Source organism: Neopsephotus bourkii, unplaced genomic scaffold (assembly GCF_033783945.1).
Source record: "Neopsephotus bourkii isolate Nb327-2 ecotype Australia unplaced genomic scaffold, CSIRO-AGI_Nbou_v1 NB_595, whole genome shotgun sequence".
Classification (NCBI taxonomy): domain Eukaryota; kingdom Metazoa; phylum Chordata; class Aves; order Psittaciformes; family Psittacidae; genus Neopsephotus; species Neopsephotus bourkii.
Window position 1 is genome coordinate 1,995,793 of NW_026901096.1, and position 20,830 is coordinate 2,016,622.

The window sequence follows — 20,830 nt, forward strand, 5'->3', positions numbered from 1 at the left end:
GCCAAGAAGAAGTCTGCACTTTCAGCTTTCTTCTTGCAAACCAAAGTCTGTATGGTGCTGAGTGTCTCAGTGTGGATGGTGCTGGCCTGTTTGCAGGGACTGTGGTGTTCCTGCTTCTGATGTTCCTCACTGGTGATGGAGGTGCCAGTTCTCTTGGGATCGCTCTTGGAAAACAAGTAATATCTGTGGGAAATAGCAGGACATCTCCTTCAGATGAGGGCATGGCTTCTCATCAGCCCATTGCTTTTTCCTGAATGGGGTGAAGCCACTTGAGATCTGAATCCAAAGTCCACCTATGGCTATACATGGCCTGTACTGGAGTTCAGCTGGCATTCTTTGGTGCGAATGTGGCTTCATAAACCAAAAAAGGTTGGGGAACATTTGTCCTCTGATGGAAAATTGAGGGTGGGAATGCTTTAAGGGTACTGAAATAAAGGGAGCAGACTGAGAGGAACCAGGGGGTACATGCTGACGGCAGTGTGCTGTGGAGCAGCTATCCCCGTGTCACTGCATGCACATTTAACTCACAGTCAATTTTAAGCTGCTTGTAGACTTGTCTTGCTTAAGCTAAGGCTTGTAGGCTCCCGCACAGGCCTTGCAGACCAACGGCGTTAGTGCGTGGCTCCGTGGAGGAGACAAGCCTGCCTCCTCACCGGCACCAGCAGCGTAACCCGCAGGCGGGAGCAGCGCCGAGAGGGGCCGCGCAGCTCCATCTGCAGGACCAAGGCGTGGGAGCAGCCGGGAGAGCTGTGCTGTCACTGCCCTCGCCCGCAGCACGTACGGACCTCTTACTGAAGGCAGCACCAGTCTGCAAGAAGAGTGAAAGGGAAAGCTTGCTTCCCGGGTCAAAACCAGCGCTCTCGGGTAAAAACAGTAATCGTCATCCACGAGCATTGCAAGAGCAGCTCAGGTGAATATGCTGTTTGCTTGTCAAAAAGAGGTTACCAATCACTGCAGTAATAATCAGTATTTTTAATTTTCTCTTGACACAAGCACTGATCAGTACCAAAAGAAGTAAGAGTAATTTGCTCTAGATAAGTGACACTGGTTTTAACAAGCATCGCTTGGTTTTTCTTTACAGTATGAGGGTAGTTGGTACTTCAATGGCTACGATCTGGTTTCAATGCCCATGTCCCAGATGCCTTGAATTCAAATTTGCCTTGTGCTAATATAAAACACTGCATTCGACTATCCTGAAAATACATGGAGAACAGGAAGCTTATATGGGTCTGGGACTCCCATTTTGGCAAGCTTTGCTATTGCTCTTCAGCTGGATTTAGAGTCCTCTGCAAATGGGAGGTGTTTACAGCAGCTAAACCCCAGCAGTGCCGCTTTTGAAGAGCTGGTGATGGGTATGAACAACAGTGGTCCCTTGAATCCCCTTTGTTTTGGTAAGGAGCGGCCACTCGCATCACAAGCAAATGCTCAAGCACTGGCACATAAAGGGGAGCTCTTGGGATCATATGTCCATGTTGTCTTGAAAATATCACTAAGGTCCAGCTACTATTAGAGCCTTATTTGCCTGTCTTTCTTCACACTTATACCACACTAACACTTTTCCTCAGTCTGTTAGTCTTTCCCCAAATCCAAAAGCATTAGCATGCTGAAACCAGCCCTCCTTCCTCTCCCTGCTTTTAGGGAGCTGGTCCCAGTCTTGCCTACAGCATTTCCACAAAAGGTAAGTGCCTTCCAGTTACACTGTCTTCAGTTCATGCCCTCAGAGTGCTTTGCAAAGGGCATATTGGCTTACCCTGCTTTTGCAGTATGGAGCCAACTCCCATGTTCCAGTCCAGAAAACAGTCAAGAGACAGCAAGGCCGTGCAGCCATTCAGGAAGGAAGCAGAGGCAGGGACACTTTCAGACCAACAGTGCAGAGACCAGTGCTCCCAGCTGCATTGCTACTGACACCTTACCGTTGTTGGGTAAGTGCAGGGTCAGTCTGTGTACTCGGGAACACAGCAACCACCGCAAATGAGCTGAGAAAGGGCAACCGTAGCAGCTCATGATGAAGGATTCCCAAAGTACTTTGCAACCACAGGTATTATTCCATCCATCCTTCAAATGCAGTTCCCTGTGTTGAGAGAAGAACAGGATTAGGGTATCCAGTGGGCTTAAGCATCACGCTTTTATATTTGGCTACTAACCTCGCTAGCTGGGAAGAACAAGATACTAGCTCTAGATTGGCAGTCTTGCAAGGAACAGGGTTACAATGCTTAAACAAGGTAACATGGATGCAGTTTTCAGTAGGATAACAGAGATGCTGCTGCTCTTTCTGTGAGGATGAGAAGAAAATCATCCACTGTGGTGCCAGATAAAAAGATTTCTTCTTAACAAGTTAACTTGCTGTTAACTGCAGTCCATCAGTAGCAACAGCATTTCACTGTAACAGCTCCATAAACACCTCTTGCCCATAAACAGTGCTTGCTCTGCTTCCCCGCAGTCAAAACTCACATTAAGCCATTACAGTGTCTGAACAAAGTGAAAGGCAGAAGAAATTCCAGCTCGCCGGGAGGCTGCTGATGCGGGAGGGGAATTCCTCCTGCAGCCTGCCAGGGTGCCTTGCCAAGCTCCCCAGAGGCAGGTGCTGCAGGACCCATCCACGTGTTCCATGCGGGCTTCATGCCCCAGTGGGTGATCGCTCCTTACTGCAAGCGGAGCGGACCCGGGCCAATGGAGATGCTCCTGCAGTTAAGGATGTGGTGACAAACCAGCCCAGAGAAAGGCAGGGAGATGGAGCTCAGCACAAAGAAGGCATCAAAAATCCCCACTGCCAGAGCCAGGGAAGGCAGGAAAGAGGAGAGGAATGGAAAGCTTTCCCACAGTCCCCATGTCAGACCACAGCATGAGCGAGATGTTATTAGGGAGAACAAATGCAAATAAGAAAGTACAAGGGAAAAGTATGTACAGAGTAATAATTACACTATTGCACAGCTCAAAAAAAAAAACCCAAACCCAAACCCAAACAAGGTTCCTTCCCATCCATTCACAGAAATGGGAAACAGAGGATTTGAGGTTTTTAATACAGAAAACTTCAAAATGAGTGGCTTTTTCTTTTTCTGTTTATTAAACATTACCTCAGATGTCCTGTCAGCTTCCAGCTTCCTGCTTGGAGCCCAGGCTGAGGCTTGGATCTTCCAGTAGCTATTTCTGCGACCTTTTTTATTCTCCACTATTGCTCCTGGGGTTAATTTAGGTTTGCTGCTGTCAGGGGTTTTGTTTTGGAGTACATCCATGGAACTGATTTATGCCGTCTTTTGTGGAGCAGCCTTGCAGGATTGCTGGTGTTAAGTGGCAGTGGACACAAGCTGGAACCAGGGTGTCTGTCGGGGTGCAAGGAGAATCTTGTCCCATGAGGAGAGCCAGGAGGGGACCAGGCTGCTGCTGGGGCTGGCCAGCCTCCATTGCCAGAGCTTTGGAGATGTGATGGACCAATGTCCTGAGCAACCATGGGCTGACCTTGCAGCTGATCCTGATCTGCTTGAACCTGGAGCTTGGGCCAGAGACCTCCTGAACCCCCTTCCAATCTAAGCATGTGTGTGCCTGGCAGTGCCATGGGGCTGGGCCCCACAGTGCAGTGTCCTCAGTCCAACAGCAGGTTTTGCCAACACCACCTTGGCTACCTTCCCACTGCTGAGGCTGTGCTTGGAGAGGTGCCCTTGCTCCACTGCTAAAATCTAAACTGAGCAGCTGCCTCTGGGGAGCTGTTGGGGAGAGAGGACCCATTCCTGTCCCAGAAAAAGGAAGGGGAGGGCAAGAAGTGGCAATGGATGCTAAATCCAAGCCACAGTGTGGCTGCTGGAGCAAAGAGCCACATCCTGCTGCATGGTGTGAAGAAGGTTCCTCACCCAGGAGCCCTGACCCTCATAAGATGGCATCCCACCTTCCTGAAGCAGTTTCCCTGTGTCCCCAGCTGAATGTGCTGCCCATCAGCCTGGGGACACCATTCACTCCTCCTCCTCCCCAGTCAGCTGATAGCTATGGATGTTGCAGGGAACAAACAGCTTTGAAAGCAGAGACCCATTCTCTGCTTCAGGATTAGGACACTGGGCAGGGCGGTGGGGGATCTGGTAGGTCCCATGTCCATGCCAGCATCTAAGGCACAGAGGGTGGAAGGATGTAACCCAAGAAGCGTGGCCCCTCAACACTCAGCCTATGGCCATGGAGAGCTGGTATGTCCCACGCTGGTTTGGTCACCAAGCAGCTGCGTGTCCTGGCCCCAGGTACTGCAGCACCTATGGCAGCAGTCTTAGAAAGGGTGGGCTGAACGCAGAGACCTTAAAAAGAAAGGAAACCCCCAGTAACCTGTATGGAAAAGGCTGAAAGCGGTGCGTGGGGAGGGCTGTGCTGCGCCTGAGCAGCAGGCATGGCTAGGTGGCAGCAGCAGCCCGCGTTAGGACCGCGCTTCACACGCTGCATCCTTAATCCCAGAAGTAGGAATCGGTGTTTGCTGCCACCTACTCCTCAGCAGTACGAGGCCTTCAGGTCTGGGACCTTCCCAAGACCATGGATACTGCCCGCACACTTCACTGCTGGGGAGAGAGGAAATTTCGTTATCACCAGCAAATAAATTGACCTGTGCTGAGGGAAACTGTGCCTGCGGGGACAATGTAACCTCTTAAACCTTTGGATTTGAGTTGAGGGGGGGTGATAGGAAGTGGGGAGCAGACAGCACCAGCTTACCCTGCCCAGGATGCATCCCTGCAGATGGGTTGCCAGCAGCCCAGGCATCCTTCTGCCTGATGCCACCAAATCCAGGGGTTTCCAGGACACAGCAGAGATTCCCTGGAGTATCCATAACTGCTGAGAGGTGAGGGCAGGCTGCTGGAGTGAGGGCTCCCTAAAAACCTCTGCATGAGATGTGCCCATGTCCCCTTCCCAGGGCCAGGCAAGTGCCCATGGCTCAAGGAGGGCTGGAGCCAGAAGTCTCACAGCACTTATTGCATATGGAAAGTGGAGGTCACCCCGAACCCAGGGATGGACTGATTAGCCTGGGTGTAAGCTGAGGCTTGGATGCACCCCAAGATGTGTCCTGAGTTTCTCCCTCTCCTGTCACTGCCTGGAGAAGAAAACCACTCTGCATGGGCTGATGATGCCAGTGAGGCACACCACATCTCTGCTGGCCTGGCTTCCCAGTGCTGTTCCCTGTAATACCCAGGAGCACTGTGCAATGATCCTTTACCACCCTGCCAGACCCCTGTGCTTCCCAAGAGCTGGAGTGCGTGTGTACAGGCAGAAAGCAGAAAAGGAAAGACAAAGTGGGAAGGGACAAAAAGCTGCCCTGGTCAATCTATTCATTACTCTGAGTATTAAGTGCTGAACTCCTGGTGCCTAAGGAGATTCTTTTGTCCTGAGCAATACCATGCAATAAAGTACGATTTATCTCTGGGAAAGACGGATGCAGCCGAGCCAGTACCAGATCTGAGGCAAGACAGCATTGACGTCACCCTCAGCAGTCTGTGGCAGATGTTTAGTGCTGTCCCCAGCCTCAGGCCAAAGGTGCACAAATTACCGAGGCAGAGTGGCTGGCCTGTGTTAGCTGCAGGATCACGATGGGCCGATCAGAACGCTCCCTGCCAGCACTAGCTGCCTGTGGAGCTGTTTCCCAGGGGACTGCATGAAGACAATGTGATCACAGTGTACGTGATTCAGCCAGGTACCAGCTGCCAGGTAAAGAGCCTGGAAGTTTAAACTGTCTCGAGGGGCTAAGGGCACAGAAACATGGGCACAGGGCTGCACAGGGAGGGACAGCTCTGCCCGAGAGGGAGAGGGAGGTTTTGAAGGCCCAGGATCCCTTTCACCCAGCTCAGTAGCATCTTATACCTGAAGGCTCCCCCAAAGCTTATTAGTGGTGTAAGCTGAGCACTGCCCTGATATTTTCTGACCTTTACCCAAAGTGATCTTAATATTGTGTTAAACTTGACCCCAAAGTGTATGAATAGTTAGAATTATACTTTTTATGAGTCCCTTTTTCTTTGCAGTTAATAATAGGTACCGTAACTAACATTTGTATTGCTTGGTCATCAGTTTGGAGAAACACTTCTGGACTGTTTTGCCCCATTTCTGCTCATTTTATACAATCTTGTATTATCAGCAAACTTCCTTATCTCAGTGTATTCATCCATTCATCCGTCCCTTTTCAGACCATTTAGGAATGTGCTCCATCTTCATTCCTGCAGAGACCATGAACAGATTGATCAGGCAAGACTTCAATTTCTAAAGACATCCTATTTTGTCTCTTCCCTAACACATCACATTTATCCCAAGATCTCCAATGCCTGTACTTTGCTGTAGTTCCTCCCCTTTTTTTCTGGTTCAGACATCAGGCTCACTGCTCCAGAGCTTTTCAGGCTGTGCCCTGGAGTCATTAAAAGAAATACTACTAATAATCTGGTACCATGTCTGCCAGAGGCTGGTTAAATGAGAGGTTATGCTCCTGTCCTTCGGGTGCACTCAGCGGGCACCACCTGATCAGAATGATTTCTGCTATTCCTTTCAGTGGGCTGTTGGAAAACCTTCCCTGTGATGTTTCAGGCTCCGTAGCCTGGTTCACTGTCACCCGTGCCTGTGGGGGACCATGGTTTCAGCTTTATCTTAAGGAAACGAACTGTTGAAGCTTGTACTCTCACTGCCGTGCTGGTGGCATAAATAGCAAAATGCCACTATGACGAGACAGAAAAAGATTCTTGCTACCCTAATGTATATGGATGAAGATAAAAACTTGGCTGGGTCAAATCCACTCAGCTCAGCTCTTCTTACCTGTATGAAACATAAAGTCAGAGCAGATGTCTTTGGGCCCTGGTTTCATCCAGCCCCAGTTTACCCAGGTCCTTGCTGTCTGACTCCATCCTCTCTTCCAGAATGTGTCAGGGGATTCCTGTGGTCTCCAGTACATTGACAATCACTATTTAGTCATCCAAGATGTGTGTTCAGAGTCTCTGAAGTACCAAAAATCCTCTCAATCCTCTGGTAGAGCTGGTGAGCTTTAGAGAGTGCTGGGCAATCCAGAAAAGCATACCCTCTGGGGCTGCTAGCTCCTGGCATAAGTAAAGGCAGAGTGCAGGCAGGGACTACCACAAAGCCCCTCAGGTGTCTCCCACTGCACTTAGAAAGTGTTTTTCTGTATCAATGCTGTGCACAGCACAGGGATGTGCCATTTTTTTCCTATTTATGCCCTTTTCCTTCTTACACCTGCAGCAGAGGAACCAATTGGTCCAAGGTTGACAGCTCCTTCTCAAAAACCCATTAGAAATTAAACCCATTTTCTAGAAGCACCTTGCTTTCATCTAAGGTGCTCATTTGTCCTTATTGCCCCAAGGTGTGGAAATGACTGGTGATTGAAGGGTGATTACTGAGGAGGGAACCAACCTGCAGTCTTGCTTTGGAAAAAGCCCCTAAGACAGAGCTGTGCAGCTGGTGGAGGAAGACTTAGGAGTCTGCTCCAGGACAGAGGTGGGAGTTGCTCATTCCAGGGGAGAACAAGACAAACCCAGAGGCAGAACATTTAGCTTGATCTTTAGGAAAGTGCTTGTAAGCAATATAAAGTGATGCAGCAAGGAACAACATTGCCTGTGCCATGTCAGTGCCCATGCTCATGCTTCCACCCCTGGTGACAGCAGCTCTCCAACCTCACTGCTAAGCAAGTGCATGTAGATTGAAAGAGCTGATCCTGTACAGAAAAGGCTTTCAGGAGACATGGCAGCTCATGCCAATCACAATGACAACTGCTGACAACCGGGTATGTCCGAAATCGTCACCTGTCCTACAGGAAACCGGGAGCAGGAGATACTCTTACTGGCAAGACCTATCACTGTCACCTGTGCCTCCTGCTCGCAGGCAAGTTCAGCTGTGAGGAGGCTTGCTGAGATCTGTGGCACACCCCAGGCCAGCAAGCATGGGCTGGTGTGGGAATTACCATCAACTGGTGCTGGATCTAGCGTGAAAAGGAAGTTTGACAACAGAAGCTAAATAAGAGCCCGGAAACTTGTAGCTGGGTGGAAGCAGCATGCAAAGGAGGAGTTAAAACTAGAAAAGTGATGGTGGAAATGCAAGGAACAGCACAAACCTAGCTGGCTGGTGGGGGGATGGTCTAACATGAACTTTGAGTCAGTTACTCTGGAAACTCCTTCTAATTATTCTTCACAACCCCCTCTGTATTCTGGAGAGTGTCAACACCCCCCCCCCCCCAATGCAGGGGAATGCAAAGCACAATTGCCTTGAGAGTAACTTAGTCAGACGAATGCTATGGTGGAGCAAAGGAATCGAGGGCTTTGGTCCCCTCTGTTTTTGCATATTCAAGCATCCTGCCTAGCATGGGTGCTGTGAACTGCACTGAGACGTGAACCTGGGGCACTGCAAAGCCATCTGAAACAAAAAGAGAGACCTTTCTTCAAGCAAGTTGCTTTCCTTTGCTTTGAGAGGAAAAAAACAATTAAACTCCTGGCTCCTTTTTGGGTGTTGCCATAGCAACTGAGGTGGCCCCGGCTTCTGCTGCCTGGAGAGCATCACTTGGGTACAGTGTGGTGGGTGCGGGAGGTACAGCAGGTCCAGCATCTCCCTTCACAGGCATCATGGGAAAGTATTGCACTTGAGGGAAAAGGGCCCAAACATTTTTCCCTGTTTTTGGCTAGTTTTCAGCAGCAGCACTGGCAGTTATCAAAGGGCTGAGCAGACTTGGAGTTGGTGAGCTGCATCAATTGAGTAGTCCTGCAGGTTTCACCAGTGTGGTCCATGATGCCTCAGTCACAGAAGACTTTGGGATCCTGTCAGGAGACCTGGAGCCCAGGAGGGCTTTAGGGAGGCTTGGGGAGCCTTGCTGTACCACACAGCTGTCACTGGGTCCCACAGGGGGCAGTGGGCTGGTGGTGGTATGCCTGAAGGGTAGCTGAAAACACTGGCAGTTCAGCAAGAAGTGGCTGTGAAACCTGGCAAATAGCTCAAAAGAGTTCAATGGCTGTTTTTAAACTGGCTTAAGCCACTCCTGCTTAAAAATGAAGTTCTTTGCTTATATAGAGTTATCTTTAGCCCATAGAACTCCCCATATGGAGCATGGGGGGCCTACCAAAGCCAGTTCCCCCAAAGACCACATTTCCCCAGGGTGAAACAGCAGCAGCTGCTCACTGGGGCACCACTGTGTGTAACACTGGCAAGGTGGATACCAAAGTGTTGGGGTGAAACCTGGCACCTGCAACCCCATTCTAGAGCATCAGCACTGCACCCAGTGTGTGTGCAGCCTTGCTCCTTGGTGTCACCATATACATGTGGTGCTGCTACCTGTGTCCTTCAGCAGGCATCAAACCTGCTTGTCCTGAGCCTTGCAGCTATTAGTAATTCATAAGGAAGCCAGTGCAGGAATAGCCACGTCTGTGCAACACTAACATCTAAATTAGCTGAGTTCATTTTATTTTCTCCAAGGAAAGCATGTGCAGTGCTTGTGCTTTGTCCCTGGTTATTAATGGGATATTAAAGCACAGTCGTTGCACTCACCTTTTCCCCAAGGAACCAGCTGCCAGCATTGTGCCTGCTGCCCACAGCATCCGCTCAGCAGTGGAATCAATGAGTTGCCCTGAAAAGGGTCCAAGAAAGCACTGAAAACCAAATAAAGAGGAAAACCATACAGGTTCAGCAGCAGCCTGGCTCAGCTGAGAGGTTCAGTCATCACTGGAACCTCAGGAGGGGGATGTTTGCTCTCATCAGCTGGGTCTGGCAGGAGGAGGAAGGGTTTCCTCTCCCACCACCTTTTGCCATTAAGGCTTTGCATCAAGGAGCAGGGAGAGAAGTGGTACTGCATGGCATTCCTGGGGTTGCCGAAGACCCAGGGGACACCTGCTGCTCTTGGTGTTCCCAAGAGGATGATGCTCCCCAGCTCCATGCTGTGCTGCTCAGCCCATGGCCCTTCCCGTCTGCTCTCAAACACTTCTAAAAACACTAACAAAGACATCTTGCCCCTGTAAAAACAGCCCAAATAGAAGACAGATCCCAGCTGCAGGCGTAGGATTCTCAGAACTAGTTCTGTATTTCTCCGTCAGAGGGGGTGGGACAGTATCTGGAAAGATACCTGTGCTCTGACATGGAAAAGACAATGGAAGTTTTCACTGTGGGTGACTGACAGGATGGGACCCTTAGGCAGGACCTGTCCCTCCTCCTGCTCTCTTCTGCAGTGCAATCCCATCCCCACTGCTGTAGGAAAGCAGGCACAGCCAGCACCAGTGGTGAGAAACAGGCTCCCTCACTTACACCGTACTATGTGCAGAACGGTTTGGGTGTCAGGAGCAGGCACACAAAGGCCAACTTCATCTAGGATATAACTGGTTGTATTTGTAATAATGTATCTGTGACCAACTTGGACTTACAGTGTGACCTGCCTTTTGCACCGAGTTCCACACTGCTGCATGTCAGATGCAGTTAAGGAAAGGAAACTGCCAAGATCCCAGAAAAAAACAGTGCAGGAAATGTAAAAAACCCTGGGGCAGGGACACAGGAGCACAGCTGTGAGCTGGCAGCACCCAGGGTTTCAGTGATATGGTTCCCAGCAACAGGCACCAGGTAGAAAACCCATCAGTGATGTGCTCAGAGCTGTAGCCCTACAGGCAGTGGGGGTTTGGGGGAGCTGAGAATGACCCAGGGTACCAGCCTCAACTCACCTGAGCCCTGACAGCACCAAACACCGAGGTGTGGGAATGTGTGCAGATAGGTGCTCCTCACCTTCAGGGGAGAGATGATTCCCTCTAGTGGCAGCGCAAGCAGTAAAGGTGTTGTCTGGGATAAACCGTTCCTCCATTAGGAAGGGCCAGCCTGCTGTTAGCCTGTTAAATTAACCAACACAACTTGTGTCTGTGGGCTTACCCCCATGGCTCTGAAGGTCTGTTTGCAGGCACACTGCTCCCAACGATGCAGTCACATCTCTAAAGCTCCTACACAGGAGGATGCTCTGCTCTCCTTCTTCTCTCCTTTTCCTTCTTTTCAATGAACACCTCTCCTCCCAGGGAGGGAGTTTATTACTCAGAGACTAATGCTAAAAATATATTGCAAAGGGCCTTATTTAAAAACAAGGAGCCAATGTAAACCCAGTGACAGAGAAACACAAGGCTGAGCACAAGCACCTCTGCCATCCAGGCTGAAGTTAAGCTGCAAACAGACAGGCACTAACTTAATTTGAAAGGCAATGACATAATTTCAAATTAGCTTAATAGGACCTGCAATTCATACAGAAAAGCCTGAGTTTATGTAGTAATTAGCCAGAGCTTTCAGAGTGTTAGGTATCTCCGTGGCAAGAAGATAATTACATAGCTTATTGAAGTGAGGTAAAAATGGACCTGCTGATGGGCTTGGGGGTTCTGTTGTGCAGAACTCCACTTTTGCTAGACTCCATTTTTAAGCACACAATTCACCAAAACACCAAAGTCACTTAAGAAGCTGAAGTTTCCTCTTAATCACTTGACATCATTTTGCAAGTTATTAACCCCTCTATGCACCAGTCCCTCCCCAAAAGACACCCATGGAGCCTGATGAGCAGTAAAGCTCTGCAAGCCTGTCACTGATTTCTCCATCGGTTTTGAACTCCGCCTGGATCAACTCTCAAACAACACACCCTGGAGGATGAGCCTGAAAATTGCTCTCCCTCCTAATCCTCATTACCAGACAGGGAAGCAGATGTGTTCTTAGAGGAGCTCTTCAAAGCACAGCCAAGATGTTCAAAGTTACCCAGTGACTGTAGATGCACAACTTCAGCTTCTGAAGCTGGTCTGATTTTCTCAGGAGAGCTGCTTGGCAGTAGCAGATAAAACCCTTTCCAGTACTTAGCTGGCCTGTAATCAAAAGGTTCCCTGTTATCAGCGGCCACCTCTGACAAGCTCAGCATGGCTGGGCTTCAGAGCATCCCCCCGGTCTCCCCAGGATGCCATGCATGATGGCTGACTAGGAATCTTTCTTACTTGCTTTCCAAAAGGCAAGATGGGAATGCCTTGCTCACATATCCTGTGCCAGCCCCTCTCTGAAACGGAGCCGATCCACCCTGCTCTGAAAAGAAGAAACTCCTTAAAAGCTGGGAAAGCAGTGGGGGGCAACCCCCCACCCCCCAAAAAAAAAAAACCAAAAAAAAACCCAAAAACCTGTGACTGGAAATTTTAAAGTGGCAAAGAGAAAGGCAGAAGAAATCAGGCCAGATGAAGCAGGATGTAATCCCAGTGTCTCCACCATAGAAACTTCGGCATGTTTCAGAGCAAAAATTACAATGTCAAAGAAAAGGGAATGGTTTTGACCACTGAAATTGAGATTCTTTCATTTTGTTTCTGCAAAAACAAGGTCAAAATGAGCTTTGGTAAGGAGGTATTTTTTTCTTTTCAAATAAGAAGAGTCTAGGCTTTGTTAAACAGCTACTAAAAACTTGCCACTTAATGCAGACAGAAGTGGAAATCAGAAGAGATGTCGGGAAAAGGTGGAAAAGGTAAAAACCAGTACCACCTGCAAGCGCAGATGAATGACAGAACTGCTGCATTTATGAATGCTACAGCAAAACGGTGTTCATATCCTTGGTACTTAAGAAAAAGACCCTGTGCACTGCTTGACTAAAAATATGCCTGCCTCACTGCAAGATCACACAAACAAGATTCAGAAGCTGTGGTCCCTCTCAAAGGCACCATCCCACAACGAGATTATAGGCATTCTTTCACCTTCTCGAAACTACAGAGAGATAACAAAGCCATGGTGGCCAATTCACATTTAAACAACTGCTACCCAGCCTATGCAAGAAGAGCAATTAGAGTAAGAACATCTGCAGCATCTTAAACACCACAGCATCTTTTGGCAGACAGCCAGTGGGTGTGAGCACAGTAAGCTGGAGACAGACTGTAAGCAACCATGGAGATTTCATATCTTTTTTCCAACAGTTTGCTTTTAAGCTGGGCTCAGCCAGGGAAAGCAGGCAGGCTCCTGATCAACCTCCCTTTCAGGGCTACACTCATTAGCAGGGTGTCGCGGTTGAAAGGACTCTTGGTTTAATAGCTCACATTTGAATTTCTAGGAGATAAAGGTGAACATGCTTTTCTGCTTGGCAGCATTGACATAAGCCTGTATTGTAGATTAAGTCTGACCTAACAACATACTTCCATTTGGATATTGCAACCAACTTTTTTTAACATTAAAGTTTTAACACCCAACCACTATTAGGTCATCATATACAGCATAAAATACCTCAGTCTTTTAATATCAAAGAAGTTTTAACACCTAACCACTAACTAGGAAATTCTGCATAGCAAAAATCCCTTAATTACATCCTTAACATTAACCTCAGGCCAAATCATTTGTTGATAGTTTAATTTGCAGAGAAGAAAGGCTTAAAGCAGCTACCTGCCAACCTGATGAATGTGGGGAAAACTGCTTTTCATGCTACTAATGTCAAAAGTTATTCCAACAGCACAAACCCAGTACCTGACAGGATTGAGGTACTTTTAGTTTGTAAATTCATGGTCACAAGAGCCTGGCTAATGGGGCTGGCAGCTTTCCCTTCATCGCTTTGACCTCCTCCACATCCAGCAGAAACTGAACTGTCACCTTCCTGCAGTCTTCACCTAGGAGCTGCCTCCACCCAGGACCCAGCTGGGATGGAGCAGGGTCCCACAGGCACTAACACCCCTGCAACAGTGGGCTCCCCAAAAATCCAACGTACTTACAAGGTAATGTGTCTCGGACAAAGCAGGGACATGTTAGGCAAGGAGCTGACCTAGTCCTTCCCCTAAACGTGTGATGCTAGGAACTTACTGCATGGCTTAGACCAAGACAGGGAGTGACAAGAAAAGTAGTCTTTTATTTCAATTAATATTTCTTGGCATTAGGCAGATATTAAATAACACTGGAATGCACAAGACTATTAACATATTGACAGCAAAAGGGAGGAGGTGTAGCCAAGTCGAGAACAGCAGTGCGAGTCACGTCACCTTGGGGCACTCAAAAGCCATTTAATGCAGCGACCACCAGAAAGTAGGACTCCACTGAGAAATACAAAATGAGGATGAACTCCTTTCAGGTCTTCTGTTAATACAGTAACATTGGAACGATTGACAGTAAAAATGAACAAATATTTGCATTCAGGAATTAAACAGAGTGAAATATCCACGAACTGCTAGTCATGCATTTCTTTTGGAACAGCAATTTGCTAATGCATAAATATCACAAAAAAAACAATCTCCAAGATTTGAATAAATCACAGACAACTAGAAGAAACAAAGCTTGAATTCTATTTTATGCCTTAAATAGATGACCTAAATATTTAAAATTTTACTTCACCATATATATATAATTTATATATATATTAAAAGAAAGTAAAGACCATTAGATAAGTGCAAGCAATTTTCCTCAAAAAGAAAACTGGAACCATGCCCAGGAAAGCGGCTTTTTTTTTTTTTCTTTTTTTTTTTTTTTTTTAACTTTCTACTCCATTCAGTCCGTTATTTTTTTTAACTTAGCAATTTCTCAAGCAAAATAAATTATCTACCATCTGCTATGTCGGGTTAAAGTCCTACCTAGCATCTTCTTGGGAACTACTTCTTACGGCCTAAGTGAAGTGGTATCTCACCAGCGGTTTGAACTCTTTTGCAGCTGCATGTAAACATACCTTTTGATTAATGTTTAAACTGTGAGGAGTGAATCATAACGTTACAGGGAAGCAGGAACGGAGCTGCCGAAGGAGAGCTGCACTGGTGTTAGTGAGGGGAGCGAGCGCTGGTTCGCTCGGATACACACACACACGCACGCACACACACACATCTGGCAATGGGGTTTTATCCGCGAGGTGTGGAGGGGTGTTTGAGAAGGCATCCGTTTGCAAGCAAAGCTTGAAGGACACAAGCCGAGATCCTCTGTGCACACTGTCCCCTTTCATTAGAACTGACTCGCGCTACTGGGGTCGCACTGTAACAACCGCACAATGGAGGGATCGCTCTTGGCACCTTTAATGAACTCTTCCAGCGACAGTTTACCTGAAAGGGAGGAAAAACTAGAATGAAAATCATTCTTGGAAACTCAGTTGTTGCTGCCACCATTGCTTCAGCTTAAAAAAAGCCCTCCTCACTGAAGCAACGTATGTATATTTAATCTATCACAAAGGCATCAAGGGGAATTTAGTGCAATGCACAGCAGCCAAATCCAACTCAAGCCCTTAAGCCCAGATGATTTTTTTCTTCTGCAAAATAACCTAGCATAATAATTGTTATTTTTTTTATTTAAAAAGACAGTACCAAATATAAAAGCAACTGTTCTAGTATCATTTGGCAGCTTTTTGCCCAGAACCAGATTACACAAATTGCAGGACACATGAACACAAAGTATGGTACCTGAACACATGCATGCTTTGAAAATGATGCTTATATTAGTATGAAATTTTAAGCCTAAATATCCCAAATCTCTGCACTTTGCCCCCCTGTTTGTTGTGACATGTAGGGCTGAGCAGCGATGGCTTCTCCTGCACCTCCAAAGTCAGGCTGAACAGGGCTCTGAGCAACCTAATCTAGTTGACGTCCCTGTTCACTGCAGGGGGTGGGACTAGATGACCTCTAAAGGTCCCTTCCCACCCAAACCATTCTATGATTCTACAAGCCACTTGCTGTGTCCTGCTGTGTATACAGGAACAGGACTGGTTTCAAAAGGCAGCAAAAAAAGCCACCCTTGGTGGAGCCCTATTGCCACGTACCGTTCCTGAGTGGTTTTGGGTTTACACATCTTCAGTTTAGGGCAGATGTACTGACTTAGATGGACCCTGTAACAGTCTACCAGTCTGAAAAGGTGATCTCTGGAGAAGAGACCATGAGGAGCAACTGCCAGTCTGGCATCCAACAGTCCCGTGGCACAGCATGGCACAGCATGGCAAGGAGGAAAGTTCCCATCTGGTCTTTCAGACCTCATCCAGGGGTGATCCAGCCTTCTGGCAGGTTCTTCCAGAGTTCAGGACCAGTCCCCTGCACAAATGCCATCAGAAACCCAGGAGCAGTTTCTGTGTTCCCTTCTATCACTAGTACTCTCCTGCTCCTGCACTCTGAGCCATGGCAGAAATGAGCCATAGCAACATTATTGAGAAATGAAACAGTTTTCCCTATGAACCAGAGGAGACAAGCATTTTTGGCATCCCTGACACCATATCCAGTGATCTCCCATCTACCTTGTACTCCCAGTATGACCTACCCACACCCTCACACAACACTGCAGGGCCATCCTTACGCAACCCAAACTGCTCTGCTTGAGGCAGGCTGGACCCATGGACAAACATCTGGCACTTAGTAGCTGTATGCTGCCACTTGTGGCTATGTGTCCCTGAAAAGAGGGAAGTACAAAGCTCACTGTGGCAGTTTTCACCAGCCCCGAGATGCTCCCAGCCTGCAGGAGGATGGGGAGAGGACTGAGCTCAGTGGCCAAGTACCCAAATCAGGTCAAACAGGGAAGAATGAGCAAACCTTCCTCTTGTACAAATCACAGACACTTACAAACCAATAGCACACTTCTGTTCTAATTCCCTACTTTTAACCTAGTATTCCCAAACCAAGTGTTTTTTTTTTAGTTTTTATCAGCCCACAGGAGTACTTGTAACTATCAGGACATTTATCAGGACTAGCAGGTCAGGTTGGACAGGGCTTTGAACAACCTGGTCTAGTGGAAGTTGTCTCTACCCATGGCAGTGGGGCTGGAACCAGATGTTCTTTAAGGTCTCTTCCAACCCAAACCGGTCCATGACTCTATGATTCTGCGATTTATTAGTTTCCCCCTCTCCTTGCAATACTTAAAAAAAGCAAAGCACAAATCAAAATCTACTTGCGATGTCTGACAGTCAAATGGGGAAAGGGAAACATTTCCATCCACCAAGAGCACATATGCTTCTCCGTGCACAGACTTTATGGCCTCCACTGCATGGCTTGCAGGGCATTTCCCTGGGGATAGGATGACTGTAGTTGAGCAACAAAGTGCAACGGATGTATACATAGCAGGTTTTGTGACCGCTATGTTGCACATCTGCATGAGCCACTTCTTTCTGCAGAACAAAAATACTTTAATCATGTTATTTTAGAGCCCTCCACATGTGAAGTCAGGGGATGAAGTGCCAGTTTTTATGAAGTCAACAGTAAAAATACTCGAGGACTTCAGCAGTGCCAGGAATTTGCCCCAGGGGTTGCAGCAGCAGATGCCAAAATGCAGCCTTAAAATTCTCTTAAAGACCTTTCTATAGATAAGATTGTATTTTTCCACTTTTTTTCTCCTGCTGAGCACATCAGTAGGATACAGCTCCTAACTCTGAAGTGGGCAGCTGCCACCTCGGATGCTGCTGGGGTAATTCCCAGGGAAAGCCCCACCTCAACTGGGACAAGAGGAAACATGTCAGCAGGTTGATGGGCAGAGGAAATTGCTCAGTTTTGCCTGTGTTTTCAAGCCTAAGGAAATGAGATAGGTCAGGTGGAGGTGTTGTGACAGGTACACCGTCAGATAATTTATCAAATGACCATAACTGGTTTGGGATCTGTCACATCCCCCTGACACACATGCTGCAACAGAGCAAACACTGCAGGCTAGCAGGTGACCATATGCACGTGTACACATGCCACAAACATGCACAGAGAATAAGTATTATGGATTCAGCAGAATTTTTACTTTCAGGTACCCAGCCAGATCCTAGACCCACACTGCTGATGCCAAGCCCAGGAGTGCAACCTGTCAAGGGCAACTGGCGCAAAATCTTGTGTCTACTTCATCCTACACCCAGAGAAATAACCCAAAGATGTTGGAGTCAGGGGAGTTTCAGAGGAGCCTCTGCAGAAGGGGATTTACCCATGAGATGTCAGGGAGGGAATACTCCCCTCCCAGGCCCCAGCAAAAATATCTCACCCGCTGCCACTTACACACCCTATTTGTTATGGACCGCAGATGCCCACCAAAGCCAGGCAGAGACCGGAGGCATTGGTGGGGACAGCCCTGCCCTCTACCCCTCTCCTCAAATACCATCATCTGGTTCTACCAATGCCAGTCTGGAAACTTCTATTCCTAGAGCCTAGAAAGAGGTGCCAGTGGGGATCCTACCATCGTTGTTTGTGTCCATCTGTCTGAAGATCTTGTCTGTTCGCTTCTCAGGAGTGGATTCATCTTCCGGCATTTTCATTACTGATGAAACCATTTTGTAGATTGCCTGAGCATGAAAAACACAAAAAAGAAAAAAAAATATATAGGAAAAACATGACCCAAATGAAAAAGCATCAGGACTGAGAAAAAGACTTTAAGCCTGTAGCAATAAAACCAGGCAGCTGACCCCGGCAAGCAGCTGCAGGACTTCATAAACCAAAACAAACAGGAATTTCTGACTGCAGCTTTATTTTTCTTTCCTGTATTCATTTGCACTTCAAAAGAAGGTCCCACGCTGCTGGGTCAGTTTAACTGAATGTCAGGGTCTAGATTAATATACAAGCAGGACCGAGCTAAAATACAGGAGGTAATGGTGTGTAATTCTCTTTTCTGCAACTGAGCAAAGCCACTGCCTCTTTGGCTGGCTCTCAGCATACACTCAGTTATGCGTATGCATATGGGGTGTTGTATGGATTACAGGTGAATATGAATATATAGGAATAAGGGTTGTTTTTCTTTGTGGAAGGGTAAGGAAACACATTTTCAGACTTACAAGAACATGAATAAAGAGGAGATCTCTTTAGGCTGTCTGAAGTCCAAGCCCTCCTCCTAAATTACCCCATCCCATCCATGAGGACCAACTGCCAGGGCACTGGCTGGGTGCATTACATGCTTCTCGGTGTCCCTTAAAGTGCACTAGAGACACATCTCAGCTGCAGAGCAGATGGCAACCAGCCCACTGCTGAGGCCAAGCCCTGGCTGGCACACGGGGCAGCGATACAGGGGCTCTGCTCTGCCTGCCCCCAGTACAGCCCATGGGTTATGAGTCCTCAGCCTCCCAGAGACAAAGACATGCTACAGCCTTTCATTCAGAGCTCACGTTGACTCAGATTTGAAGTTTCAAAGTATTAATTTTGAGATTAATCAGGTCAGTAAAGTTTGTATTTAGGGTTTTCTGATCCCATCAATGTCCCACTAAGAAATCACCAGGGAGGCATGCAAGACTTTGGCTGCGGGCCAGCTGCACAAGCACCCTGTTCATGGCTCAGGCCCTTGCCTCACCTGCATCTCATAGATCCCACCATGGACCCCAGTGTCCGTTTGGGGATCATGGGCTCAGGAGCCTCCCTGGGGCAGGAGCAAACCAGCTCAGCACACCCTTCATCTCCAGCTCCAGTGGCCCGTGGGAAAAAGGTTATAGCAACACAAGTAAAACACAAAAAAGCAGAGACAATGCCTCACCTGCACTATTTCTAGCATTTCCCCACGGCTGATGTACCCGTTGCCATCCAGGTCGTACATACTAAATGCCCACTTCAGCTTCTGTTCCAGTTTGCCCCGAGAGGTGACACTCAGGGCGATGATGAATTCCCTAAAGTCAATCGTCCCGTCACCGTTGGTGTCGAAGGTGCGGAAGACATGTTCTGCAAACTTTGATGCATCGCCGTAGGGGAAAAAATTCGCATATATCTTTTTGAACTCTTCTACAGTCAAATGGCCTGTGGGGCAATCTTTTAGGAAGCCCTTGTACCACTCCTGCAGCTCGTGGTCCGTGAACTCGGTGTTCTCGCGCAGGTCCTGCAGCACCTCAGGGCGCAGCTTGCTGTTCTGCTTTCCCATCCTCTTCTGGATCTGGGTTCACTGGCTGCAAAGCAAAAGAGCATCTGCCTGAGCTCCAGCCACCGGAGCCCCGGAGGAGAGGGGCCAGGGGCAGGCAGAGCCTGCTTGGGACAAGGGGAAAAGAGGAGAAAAAGGATGCTATAAGTCACTAGGAAAATATTCATTTCATTTGGCCTCTTTTCCTCCCATCTAGGCTCTCTGAGTTACTAGTATGCTGTGGAAGGACAAGGGAAGCTAGTTTGTGAGGGACTATCTGGGAAATATTAATTATTATTTGGGAAATAATAATTGTCATTATTTTGTTTCTCTGCTACAACCCCTCCCCTCTGTCATACAGCTTGTGATGCCCAGGTCTGGATTCCAACTCTTGACCCACTCCAACAGGCTGATCTGCTGTGATGATGGCAGTAGCAATGAAAAGTAAATCCATCTATTCAAAAGTGAAAGGAAGTGGGGGTGAATAAGAAGCAGGAAGGGCAGACAGCTCTGTGCCAAATGTGTTTGCATTGTCCTGATGCTCTTTGGAAAACGTTGGCTTATGGAGCATCTCCTCCCTTGGTTTCTGGAGCACCTATTCCCTGCATTTCTCCACCCCCAGCAGCCCCACAGCAGTTGGTGCTGCTTGTGGCAACCCAGAGGTCACAGAAGGGTGCAGCAAGGGTAAGCTCAGCACAGCCCATGCTCAACAGCATCATCCTGAAAGATTTCTCCCTCTTTTTCTCAGCTGTGGAAGCTGTGTGAATAGATGAGTCGCTGCGACAAAAACACTGGCACAAGGTACTTCATCCTTTCCAGCAGATAGCAACCCTCTGCCCTCACGGACAAGCAGAGAAAAGGGCTTTTTAAAGCAAACTGTTCAGCAAAACAACTCCTTTCAGGCTTATTGTGGTTTATACTTTTATATAAGCTTCTTCAGTAAGTTCAATATTCCCCAGCGTGAACAAAAGGGCATTTTAACCTCAGGTTTTATCAGGATGTCAGGAGGGGGCTGGGCTTGTCCCCTCCCTTGACAATGGCCGTGATGTGTGGGTGGCTACACACCGGTGGGACTGCCCAGCAACAGCAAAGCTCCTTCAGCAAAATGAAGGATGGTCAGTCTGCACTTAGGAAACAACAGAAA

The 20,830-nt window shown here is 47.9% G+C and overlaps 1 protein-coding gene across 4 annotated transcripts in view; it reads right to left on the reverse strand.

Moving 5' to 3' along the window:
* Window positions 1-13,781: 13,781 nt before the first annotated feature.
* Window positions 13,782-20,830, reverse strand: part of HPCAL1 (hippocalcin like 1) — a 78,728-nt gene continuing 71,679 nt past the window's right edge. For all 4 annotated transcript variants that reach the window (XM_061351740.1, XM_061351739.1, XM_061351741.1 and 1 more), the window contains 3 exons: window positions 19,333-19,735; window positions 18,052-18,157; window positions 13,782-14,972 (listed from right to left, as the gene is read on the reverse strand). In XM_061351740.1, the coding sequence (XP_061207724.1) occupies window positions 14,875-14,972; window positions 18,052-18,157; window positions 19,333-19,710 (582 nt within the window). In that variant the 5' untranslated portion in view covers window positions 19,711-19,735 and the 3' untranslated portion in view covers window positions 13,782-14,874. The remainder of the gene's footprint in view (window positions 14,973-18,051; window positions 18,158-19,332; window positions 19,736-20,830) is intronic.